This window comes from Petaurus breviceps, unplaced genomic scaffold, assembly GCF_028583685.1.
Source record: "Petaurus breviceps papuanus isolate PSGF00001 unplaced genomic scaffold, PetGlider_PUasm1.0 108, whole genome shotgun sequence".
Lineage (NCBI taxonomy): Eukaryota > Metazoa > Chordata > Mammalia > Diprotodontia > Petauridae > Petaurus > Petaurus breviceps.
In genome coordinates, this window is record NW_027185593.1 from 945,026 (window position 1) to 955,817 (window position 10,792).

Below are 10,792 nucleotides of genomic sequence, written 5' to 3' on the forward strand. Positions count from 1 at the left end.
CACCTCATTTCCCCATTTTGACCCCAGCTTCCCAGAAAGCTAGCAGATGGGTGCAGACAAGATCAGGAGGTCACAGCATAGGTTTGGCTGTGGTCTGGTTCAGACTGAGGCCTTTGTGACCTTTGAGGCAGGAGGAGGGCCTGCCCCATTCTCGCGGTAGGAGCTGTTTATGTTTGTCTGCATAGAGCCCCATGCCAGGACCGCCTCCAGGGCCTCCATCTAGTCCAGTTCCAGCTGCCTGCTGTGTCACTTTTCTTAACTTTCCCAGTGCTCTCAGAACACTGGCAGCGCACCCATCCTCAGATCCCACCCTCGTTTTGTCCTGGACAGGGCTTGGGAGGGTGACAAGCAGCAGGGAGAAGGGTCTCACACTGGTCTGTGGCCACCCCTCTGTCGATGGCCTGGCTCCCTAGTCTGCTGCCTGCAAGGACCACTCTCCCTCAGCAGGAGAGGGAACCCCAGGGGAATAGTAGCAACAGTAATCATTAAAAAAAAAGAAAAGAAAAAAACCAGTAATCCTTGCTCATGTGTCCTAAGCCCTTTCCCTCTACTAGTCCATGGAGGGAAGTCATCCTGGTACCACTCTCCCCCTTTTACAGATGAGGAAACTGAGGCACAGAGTAGTCGTGGCTTGAGAAAACGTTCAAAAACACAGCCTTGTGTGTACGAGGCTCTGTATCAAGCACCAGGGAGACACAGAGAAATGAAACTAGCTATGCTCCGGCTTCATGTCTCTTATCTATCTCTTACAATTCCAGGCTCACCAGCATTATGTGTCAGAGGCGCAGTTTGAACTCAGCTCCCTCAGGTCCGGTTTTAGGGCTCATGGCACTGCACCACACTGCCTTTGACTGCATCTTCTCAGCCCTTATCTGAGATAAACAAGAGGGCAAGTGTGAAGGACGGGATGGAGGGTCACTGTCCTCGCGGTTACCCTGGAATGCTTGTACTTTAGTGTTTGGCTGGGTTTGGAGGGGCTCTGTAGATGCCCTGTGGAGAGAGGAAAGGTCAAGGGGGCTGCTGAGAACCTTCTGCCTCCCTTAGAGATTGGCCGGGACCCAAGGAGCTCACTCCCCAGCATCTGTCCGCCTGTCCTACAGCCTAAAGGGTGACGCCTGGTGCTGGAAAGCCCGTCCTCCCATCAGGCAGCGTGAGACCTCGGGTTAGCTCCTAGGATGGCATGGGGAGGTTGCACAGCATTGAGGTCACTGGGTCCAAAGCCATGTCTGAAACATAAATTACCTCTGTAACGTCCTTGAGGCAGCGCAGAGGCCAGGACAGGAACACGGGGCTGAGAGTTAGAAGCCCCAGGCTTGAATGCTGGCTCCTCTGTGGTGTGACAGACACATCACGTGAACTCTGGGGGCTTCAATTTCCTCATCTGTTGAATGGGTATGCTGATATACTGCATCATAGGGTTCTTAAAGCACTAGGAAAAGTGAGTCTTAATCATGGTTATCATTGCCTTCAGCCAATGATCATCCAGCATCTGCTCACACACCTCCCAGGGCAGGGAGCTTCTCTCTCCTGAGGTCTGCTGTGGAAGTGCCAGGGGAGCAATTCATTGGGGACTCCTTGAACCTTTCCTGACAACTCAGTCCAGTTCAACAGAAATGTGTCTAGTGGGGGCGGCTAGGTGGCACAGTGAATAGAGCACCGGCCCTGGAGTCAGGAGGACCTGAGTTCAAATCTGGCCTCAGACACTTAACACTTACTAGCAGTGTGACCTTGGGGTCACTTAACCCCAATTGCCCTGCCTTCCCCCTCCAAAAAGAAAAAAGAAAAAAAAAAGAAACGTGTCTAGTGCCTGCTCTCTGTAGGGTCCCTAATGCCAGAGGCTGTAAAGCTGGAAGAAGGGGCCCTCCCCTGCCTTTCATTTGTTGACAGTGTAGTAGGGAGAATTCTGGTGGGCCCTGAATGGATAATGGTGCTAGGCTGCTTGTGCCTGCTTGCAAAGGGCTGGACCTTTCCAAGGTCCAGGCAGAAGCCTCCCTAAACTATGGGGTTCTGGTGAGCCATGGCCATCTCCGAGCTGGGCTACCCGTGGGGCCGCTTTTCATAACCACAGGTCTTTGGATCTCGAACTGACTTGGATTGGCTGGTTCCGGTGGATGGTTGGAAGCCTCTGCCTCCAGCTGCAGAGTAGCTGGAGTGGCCATTTAATAATTAACAGGCCAGGCAGTGGAGTGTATCAGTCTGCAGGGAAGGGCTGAGTTGCTGTTTCAAGGAAGATGCATGATTTGGGGCAGAGTTTTACTTTGTTTCTTGCCAGGCTGATGTCTCCTTGCCCTGGCCAGGCTTTTTCAGGGTTGCTTCTCCAAGCTACCAGCCTTTCCCCCCACACCGTCCAGTTTCCCTTCTCTTATCCATGTGACTGGCCACTGACCAAATACCACATCTTTGTGTTTGACCTTCAGGGCGATGTTCACAGGAGGGATGAGAGAAGCCAACCAGGACATCATCGAGCTGAAGGGTGTGTCCGCCAAAGGCCTGAAACACATCATTGACTTTGCTTACAGTGCCCAAGTGACCCTGGATCTCGACTGCATCCAGGATGTTCTGGGAGCTGCGGTTTTCCTCCAGATGGTCCCCGTGGTGGAGCTCTGCGAGGAGTTCCTGAAGGCGGCCATGAGCGTGGAGACATGCCTCAACATTGGCCAGATGGCCACCACCTTCAGCCTGGCCTCCCTGAAGGAGTCGGTGGATGCCTTCACCTTCCGGCACTTCCTGCAGATCTCGGAGGAGGAGGACTTCCTGCACCTGCCCCTGGAGCGCTTGGTCTTCTTCTTGCAGAGCAATAAGCTGAAAAGCTGCAGCGAGATTGATCTCTTCCGTGCGGCCATCCGCTGGCTGCAGTACGACCCCACACGCCGGCCGGGTGCCAGCCAGGTGCTCTGCCACATCCGCTTCCCGCTCATGAAGTCCTCGGAGCTGGTGGACAGCGTGCAGACCTTGGACATCATGGTGGAGGACGTGCTCTGCCGCCAGTACCTGCTGGAGGCCTTTAATTACCAGATCCTGCCCTTCCGCCAGCATGAAATGCAGTCTCCACGGACCACCATCCGCTCTGATGTCCTCTCCCTCATTACGTTTGGGGGCACGCCCTATACAGACAACGACCGCACGGTCAGTGGCAAGGTCTACCACCTGCCTGACCCCAGCTCCCGCCAGTTCAAGGAGCTGACTGAGATGGAAGTGGGCTGTAGCCACACGTGCGTGGCCGTGCTGGACAACTTTGTGTATGTGGTTGGGGGCCAGCACCTGCAGTATAGGAGTGGTGAGGGGGCAGTGGATATTTGTTACCGCTATGACCCTCACCTGAACCAGTGGCTTCGGATCCAGGCCATGCAGGAGAGCCGGATCCAGTTCCAGCTAAATGTGCTATGTGGGATGATGTATGCCACGGGGGGACGGAACCGGGCGGGGAGCCTGGCCTCGGTGGAGAAGTACTGCCCCAAGAGGAACGAGTGGTCTTACGTGTGCTCCCTGAAGCGCCGGACGTGGGGGCACGCCGGGGCTGCTGTGAGCGGGAGGCTGTATATCTCTGGGGGCTACGGCATCTCAGTGGAGGACAAGAAGGCCTTGCACTGCTATGACCCCTCTGTGGACCTGTGGGAGTTTAAGGCCCCCATGAATGAGCCCCGTGTCTTACATGCCATGGTCAGCACAAGCAACCGCATTTATGCCCTCGGGGGCCGAATGGACCACGTGGACCGCTGCTTTGATGTGCTGGCTGTTGAGTACTATGTCCCCGAGGCTGACCAGTGGACTATGGTGAGTCCCATGCGGGCAGGCCAGTCCGAAGCGGGTTGCTGCCTGCTGGAGAGGAAGATCTACATTGTCGGGGGCTACAATTGGCATTTGAACAATGTGACAAGCATCGTACAGGTGTACAACACAGAGACAGACGAGTGGGAGAGGGACATGCACTTCCCCGAGTCCTTTGCAGGCATTGCTTGTGCGCCTGTCCTCCTGCCCCAGATGGCCACTCAGAGGTAGCCCTGGGAGGCCCCCAGGCTTGCCGGCCTGGGCGTGCACTGCCATCTGCACGGGGTTTCATGCAACAGCTCTGTTTATCTTGTCTTTGTTTGCCAATAATGCGCTGTGCCAAAGGCAGGGGGAAAGCAAGGGCCCAGGTCGGGAGTGTTGATATCTAGTCCCTGGGGTCCCTCCTCTTCCTCTTGTCTAAGATTCTGGCAGCCAGGGGAGCTGAGAGCACTTGCCAGGGCACTGGGCCGAACGTGTCATGGCTGAAAATCGCATCCCCCCCCCCCCCCCCCCCGCCCATTGCTCATCATTTCTCAACATTGTTTGTCACAAATAAGAGAAAACCCATCAGACTTTTGTTTTAGGTTGTTGGTTTTGTTCTGCTTCTTTTTGTCCTCTCTCAGCTCTATCGTTTCCGAATGAGCCCAGACGTGATTTCATTAGTGTTGAGTGGCTCCCCAAAGTTAGTGGGATATCTCCCCCCATTCCAAGTTACTTTGTGTGTGTTTCTAAAATAAATTTAACCAAAACTTTTTATAACATACAGACCTCCAGGAGCAGAGAGAGACTGAAATAGTTGAGGTTTGTGGATGATGAAAGCACATTCTTGCCTCTCAATAAGTGATTCCGCCCCCCCCCCCCCCAACCAGTGCCTGAGATGCATGAAGATGTCTCTCTGCAGAGTGTGGTGATGAGCGGTGGGGCCAACCCTGTTCCCTGGGGCAGTCACTTCCCTCTCCTGAGGGCTTCATTCCACGGTCTGCACCTGGCTCCCTGCCTGGCTTCAGAGCCAGCTAGACCTTCAAGCTACCCCCCTCACCCACCCACTTTTGTCAGTGCAAAACCAACAACCAAAAAGACCTCTGGAGATGGCCATAGTCCTTAAATTCCCCAACATGTGCTGAATGGGGTCTTCACCAGGAGAAATGGAATCCATGGAGAAGCTTGTCACAGAGGCCCTGGGCCAGTCACTCTCCTGGGAGAGTATATCTGATTTTCTTTTGGTTATCTTCCCATGTCCCCTTCAGGTCAATACCCTATTGAATTGTACGTTGTCATCTTCATGATAGGAATCATTCACATTTTGATGGTTTACAAAGCACCGTGTTTGCAACCACTGCATGAGCACAAGTGTTTTAACCCCATTTTATAGATGAGGAAATGGAGGTTCAGAAACTAGGAAGTCTCCTGTCCAGGCAGGTGGTTAGTGAGTTGCCGACTTGGAACTTGAACCCAGGACCTTGGACTCCAAGAGCCAAGCTCTTTCTTCTCTCTTGCAACCTCCTGTGCTGCAGTGGACGGGAATCCCTTGTCTTGATTTCTTTTTTCCATGAGGATTCTGGCCCATTTCTCAGCCACCCCTGTTTCGTCAGCTGAGACTCCAAAGGATGGACACTGATGTCTTCTAAATAAAGATTTGTATCCTCTGAGGTGATTTCACATGTCTACTGTGCTACTGATACTTGTGGGATACAATCTCTTTGCAACCAGGTACCATAGAAAGAAGAAACCTCTTCTTGTCTGCCTGAGTAGTTTGCCCTATCTTTCTGATATTTTTACTTGCTGAGAAGCGGGGACAGAGCAGGGTTTGTGCGGCCCCCACTCTGACCTCTAAAAGGTTTGCTAATAATGCCTGGCCACAGCTCTTTTTCTCGCCCCTCTCAGCATGTTGGGGCGCCTTGTTGCCCGCGTCATGGAAGGGAGAGGTGGTTGGGGGAGCCCCTGCCTGGCTAGGGGCACTAACAATGCAGCTGCAGCCGCCATAGCAGTCTCTGCCAACTTTTGGAAAATGCAGTCAAATAAAATTCTTATCCAAGGGTGAAATCTCTGGCGGCAATATTATTTTCAGACTTTTGTTTTTGGAGGTTCATCTAATGTCGGTTATGTTCTGTTGTTAAAATTCCTCTCACCGTTTTCATGCTGATCCTCTCCCCTTCCCCTTCCCCCCTTTCCTCCTTGCCACTCGACCCAGAGAAGGGTGTCTCATGTGGTGCTGTATGCCAATCAGTGGGTGTCTAGGGGGGCACGATTCCCTCCCTCCCACTCCCAGAGCTGGCTCAGTTCTGGCTACAGAGCCCTGGTGGGGTGGGGGTGGGAGTTCAGATTGGGGTGGCTGAAGAGGGGGAGGAGGTGGGGGACTGGCCTTATCCCAGGAGGCTGAGGTTGGAGAAACTGGGCAGGCCCCAAACCAAGCATGAAGTCATTTGTCCTTCCATATGGACCGAAGGGATATTCTGTGCAAGAGAGAAACAAGCCCCCCCCCCCCCCCCACCTCTTTTATGATCTGCCTCTTTCCTCGCTGATCTGCAGAGAACACGCAACTTATTGGTTACATGTTTTTCGAGAATGTTTGACATTCATGGACATTCTTCCAAGACCAATGCTTCTGGGATCATCCTCTGAAGCATGCATCCGCACACAAGTCCCTGTGCCAGCAGGCTGGGCCCTCCCAGGCAGTGGGCCCAGTGCCCCAGTGGGGCTGTGGGCAAGGGCCCAGAATGGGGAAAAGTGCTAGAGAGGGACCTTTGCCTCTAGGGCCTGACCTCAGGTCCCCTGGAAACTTTTGGGGTGCTGGCAGGGGAGTCCCCAGGTCCCCTCCCCTTGAGCCACCCTTCGGGCAGTGAGGGGGCCAAACTCCTGGTAAAAGTGCGCTGGTAGCTTTGGCTGGGGCCTCCTTGCCAGGTCCGAGTCCCCCAGCTCAGCTCGCACCTCTGAACATCTTGTTCCTGAACAGCTGGCAGAGGTGTGGGGGGCGGGCCTTCCTATCTAGGGGCAGATCCATTACCCAGGGATTGTGCAGAGCAGTCTCGCCTGGTTGGTGGAATGCCTTTCCCCCCTGGAAGAGAAGGGAAAATTATTTTTTGTACTGTAAACTTTAAAAGCTAAAAAGCTGTTTTCAATTTACCAGAAACTGCCTTGGAACTTAACTTTGCAACGTTTGTGTCCTTCAAAAAAAAAAAAAAAACAACAAAAAAACACCAACCCTACCCCAAACCACCAATTGTTTTTCAAAGCTTTTCTCTTCATGTTGGTGCATAGGGAGGATTTAGAGGCGGCTAGCCTGACTGCCCCTGACGGACATCACCAGGGCCACAGAATGGATGACTGTTCTGAGTGGGGACGGAGGCAGCAAGAAGGCTTCCATTCCAGATGTCCTGTTCCTGTGCAGCTTGGGGCTCAGCGGGAGCAGAAGCTTCCCTCTGCACCTGGGCTCTGGCTGTGGGAAAATGCAGGGTGTCCCTGGGCCAGCTTGATTCAGAGAGTGCTTTCCTCCTTCTCCAATCCACCCATCACCTCCCAAGCTGGTGCCAAATATGACCCTGGCTCTGGAATGAGCTGGGGGCCTGGAAGAAAGCTGCTGTGTTGGGCAAGGGAGGCCAAGTGAGGGAGGGTTTTGTTGGCCTCTCTGGCTGGGTCTTGCTGGAACTGGGCTTGGAGCCCTTATGGAGAGCCAGGGGCACACGCCAACCCAGTGGGGTCCTGGGTACATTGATGAGAAGGGTACTCCTGCTGGTGGCTAGGCCATGGCCTGGGTGCCGCTCTCCCCTAACCCCATGCCCAGAAACCCTGAAGATTCCATTCAGATCATTTTCCGGGTGCTAGGGGTACAAAGACACTAATGATCAGTCCCCTGCCCTTGAGAAACTTGCATTCTGTTGGGATCCTCCCTTTCCCTTTACTCATGATGCTTGAGAGAGCCTGCAAGTGTATTACTAATACCGACAACAATCTGTCGAACATGATTGTTTACAAACCTCCATCCTCTGCCCACTCTATGAGGTAGCTATTATCACATCCATTTCACAGATGGGGCCACAGGCTTTGGCAGAGTTCTTAGCACCAGTCAGTTCAGGGAGGCTCATGCGTCCAGAACTAGAAAGGGACCATCTAATAGAACCCATCTTTTAGATGAAGAAACGGAGGTCCAGAAGACCCGAACAAGGTGATAGAGATTGTGTCAGAGGGAGGATTTGAATGGTATGGTGGCCAGTCAGTGGAATTAGCAGCTAAAGGGCCCCAGTTGGAGTCCCACTAATGGCGTCAGATGTGAATCTGAGTCCTAGGTCTTAGCTTGCAACCTTTGTGAGCCTAGGAAAATCTATCTACTTGATTTCCTCATCTGTACAAGGAGGGTATTAACATGCCCTTCACCTGGCTGGATCATTGTGAGAAGTTCTTTGTCAGTCTGAACATACTGTGTTAATGTGAACACTTGTTCACCTCTAGCAGGTAGCTGGTGACCCAGTGGTTAGAGCGATGGGCCTGGAGTCAGGAAGACCTGAGTTCAAATTCAGTCTCAGACACTTCCCTAGGCAAGAGACTTAACCTCTGCCTCAATTTCCTCTGTTGTAAAATGGGGGTAATAATAGCACCTCCCCTGACAGGCTTGTTATCTTAAATGAGATAAAAATTATAAAGCACTTAGTCCGTGGCACACAGTAGGTGCTGAATAAATGCCTATTCCCTTTCCTTCCCTACCCCCACTCCGTCACATACCTAGCAGGTGGCAAAGCTAAGGCTCAAATCCTGTACTCTCTTTTACTATATCCCACCAGACTTCCTGGAGAAAGGAACCCCAGTTATTGCTTGGTATCCCCTTCCTCCCCAGGCCATCACTTTTCCCTAGGCTGGGGTCCCCAAGCCTTGGCTGTAGTTTTCTCTTTCCTGAGGTTCCCAGCATCCTCGAGCCTGCTCAGCCCATGCTCAGTTCGGGGGGATGTCCAGGGGGTCAGCAGGCCTGGGTCCAGGGCTTTGATCCTTCCTCTCCTTGCCCTCCCTTCCCCCCCACTGTCGAGGAAAGAACTCAGGCAGAGTGTGTGATGACAGCTCCCTGAGTCACTGCAGCAGCAGCACTGAGCAGAAATCGTGCGGCAGGCCCGGGAAGTACCTGGCTGGCACAGGGAAGCCCACTGGAGCAGATGGAGCAGTCATTCTGTGGACCCACGGACCGCCCACACTTGCCCATCCGCCACTTGCTGCCACCGAGAGCCGTCATCTTTGGCGCAGATGCTCTGGGTGCCTGGGAATGTCTGTAAAACAAGTTCAGAGGGAAAGAAGGGAAGGTCTTTCTGTCTGGGCAAGGGGGGTGGTGGTGGGGATTAGGGAGCTTCTTCCCTCTGGCTTTAGAGGGAATAACTTTGTGACCTTGAGCAAGTCACTTCCCTTAATCTATAAATTAATCTCCTTCTGGCTATAAAATCCCATCAATCACAAAATGTTAAGCCCCAAGGTAACTTACTGCACAGAATTGCAGGATTGGGAGAGCCCTTAGAACACAGGATGTCAGAGCTGGGAGGGAGCTTAGAACACAGGATGTCAGGACAAGGAGGGCCCTTAGAACACATCAATCAAGCAATTATGAGTACATACTTATAGGGCAGGGATGGGTCTTTGACTTTCTTGATACAGAGAGCTCTCAGATGAGGAAACTACCAGTTAGCCCAAGTCAGCACCTCCTAAGCATCTCCTGGAGAGTCCCACCCTCACAGTGCCCTTCACTGCTGGTGGGTCAGCAGCAGTCCTGCTGCCCCCAATCTCGGGGCTCTCACTTTCCGCTCCTCTCTGTCCTTTGACTTAGAGCGGGGCAGTGTGGCACAGCAGTGGCAAGCCAAGCTGGGCTCCTTTATGGGTCCAGGGGCTGGTTCCCTTTCTACCTTGTACCAGTTTGTGATCCCTGTGGCTTGGAGGACAGAAAAAGGCTTAGCAGGGTGTATACACACCTGTGCATTCATGTAGACGCACTTTTTGTACAACTGCATCCATCTATACCAGTCAAATATCACATCTGTGAATAGGGATAAGGACTAGTCATGTGACTTCATTGGTCAATAGAACTTCCCGTGAGAAAATCCCTGTACTAAAGCACATCAGCCTCTTCTCGGAAGCTTATAGTCCCAGAGAGCTGCCCAGAGCACCAAGAGGCTGAGGACCTTGCCCAAGGTGACCCAATTACTTTGTGTCAGATGTGGGACTCGAACCTGGGTCTTCCTTATTCTGAAGTCAGCTCTAACCATCAAAGCACCCTGCCTCTAATGAATATGAAATACATACTAGGTAATTCTGGAGGGGGGTGAGGGAAAAGGAGACAGGGCCAGAGGTACCAGCCATAGGGAGCATCAACAAAGGCCCTGTGTGTGGTAGGAAGGAGGTGATGTTTCAGCTGGACTATGGAGGAGGTTGGGGATTCTGAGGCAGTGATGGTGGGACAGTCTGTGCAAAAGGATGGAGAGAAAAGATAGGATGTCAGGGGACAGCAAAGCCGGCCAGTTTGGCTGGATTGTAGAGTGCATGAAAGGGAGTAATGTGTTAGAAGGCTGGAGCCAGAATGTCAGAGCCAGAAGGGACTTTCAGGAACGTGGAGTCCAAACCCCTTGTTTTACAGATTAAGACACTGAGGCCAAGAGAGGGGGAAGTAGCATCCTTGCCCAAGGTCACATAGCTCTAAGTAAGTGTCAGAGGGAGCACTGAAGAGAGTTTCTCACTCCCAATCTAGGGCTGACTCTCACATTTCCCCTCAGGTCTAGGAGTTTCTGGGTCTCTAATCTCACTGGGTTTTACCCCAGGGGTTACCTTCCTCTTTGTGCTGGGGGCCAGGCCTGGGCTCAGGCTGAAGGAGAAATATCTCCCAGGCTAGGCCCCAGGAATAGGGGCCTGGCCTGGGCATTTACCCTTCTTGGGCTGTCTGCCCCCAGTGTGCTCCATTCAAGGACTATTTAGAATGAAAGACTGGTCTCTCTGGGGGACACATTCATTTTTACTAGGTCCCTCTCTCAGGACCTCAGCAGGACGAGGAGGAGGTGGTGGA

The 10,792-nt window shown here is 52.8% G+C and overlaps 1 protein-coding gene and 1 pseudogene across 1 annotated transcript; both read left to right on the forward strand.

The window, feature by feature from the left end:
- The window catches only part of LOC138153336 (uncharacterized), a 42,439-nt pseudogene extending 41,272 nt beyond the window's left edge, over positions 1–1,167 (forward strand).
- A 1,250-nt stretch (positions 1,168–2,417) lies between these two features.
- LOC138145480 (kelch-like protein 26) lies at positions 2,418–4,147 on the forward strand. Its single transcript, XM_069067109.1, has one exon. It carries the CDS (start codon positions 2,422–2,424, stop codon positions 3,997–3,999), a length of 1,578 nt encoding a protein of 525 aa, XP_068923210.1. The 5' UTR covers positions 2,418–2,421; the 3' UTR covers positions 4,000–4,147.
- Positions 4,148–10,792: the final 6,645 nt, after the last annotated feature.

Coding starts and splice junctions, on each gene's coding strand:
- LOC138145480 (XM_069067109.1), top strand. CDS start 2,422: ATGTTCACAGGAGGGATGAGAGAAGCCAACCAGGACATCATCGAGCTG.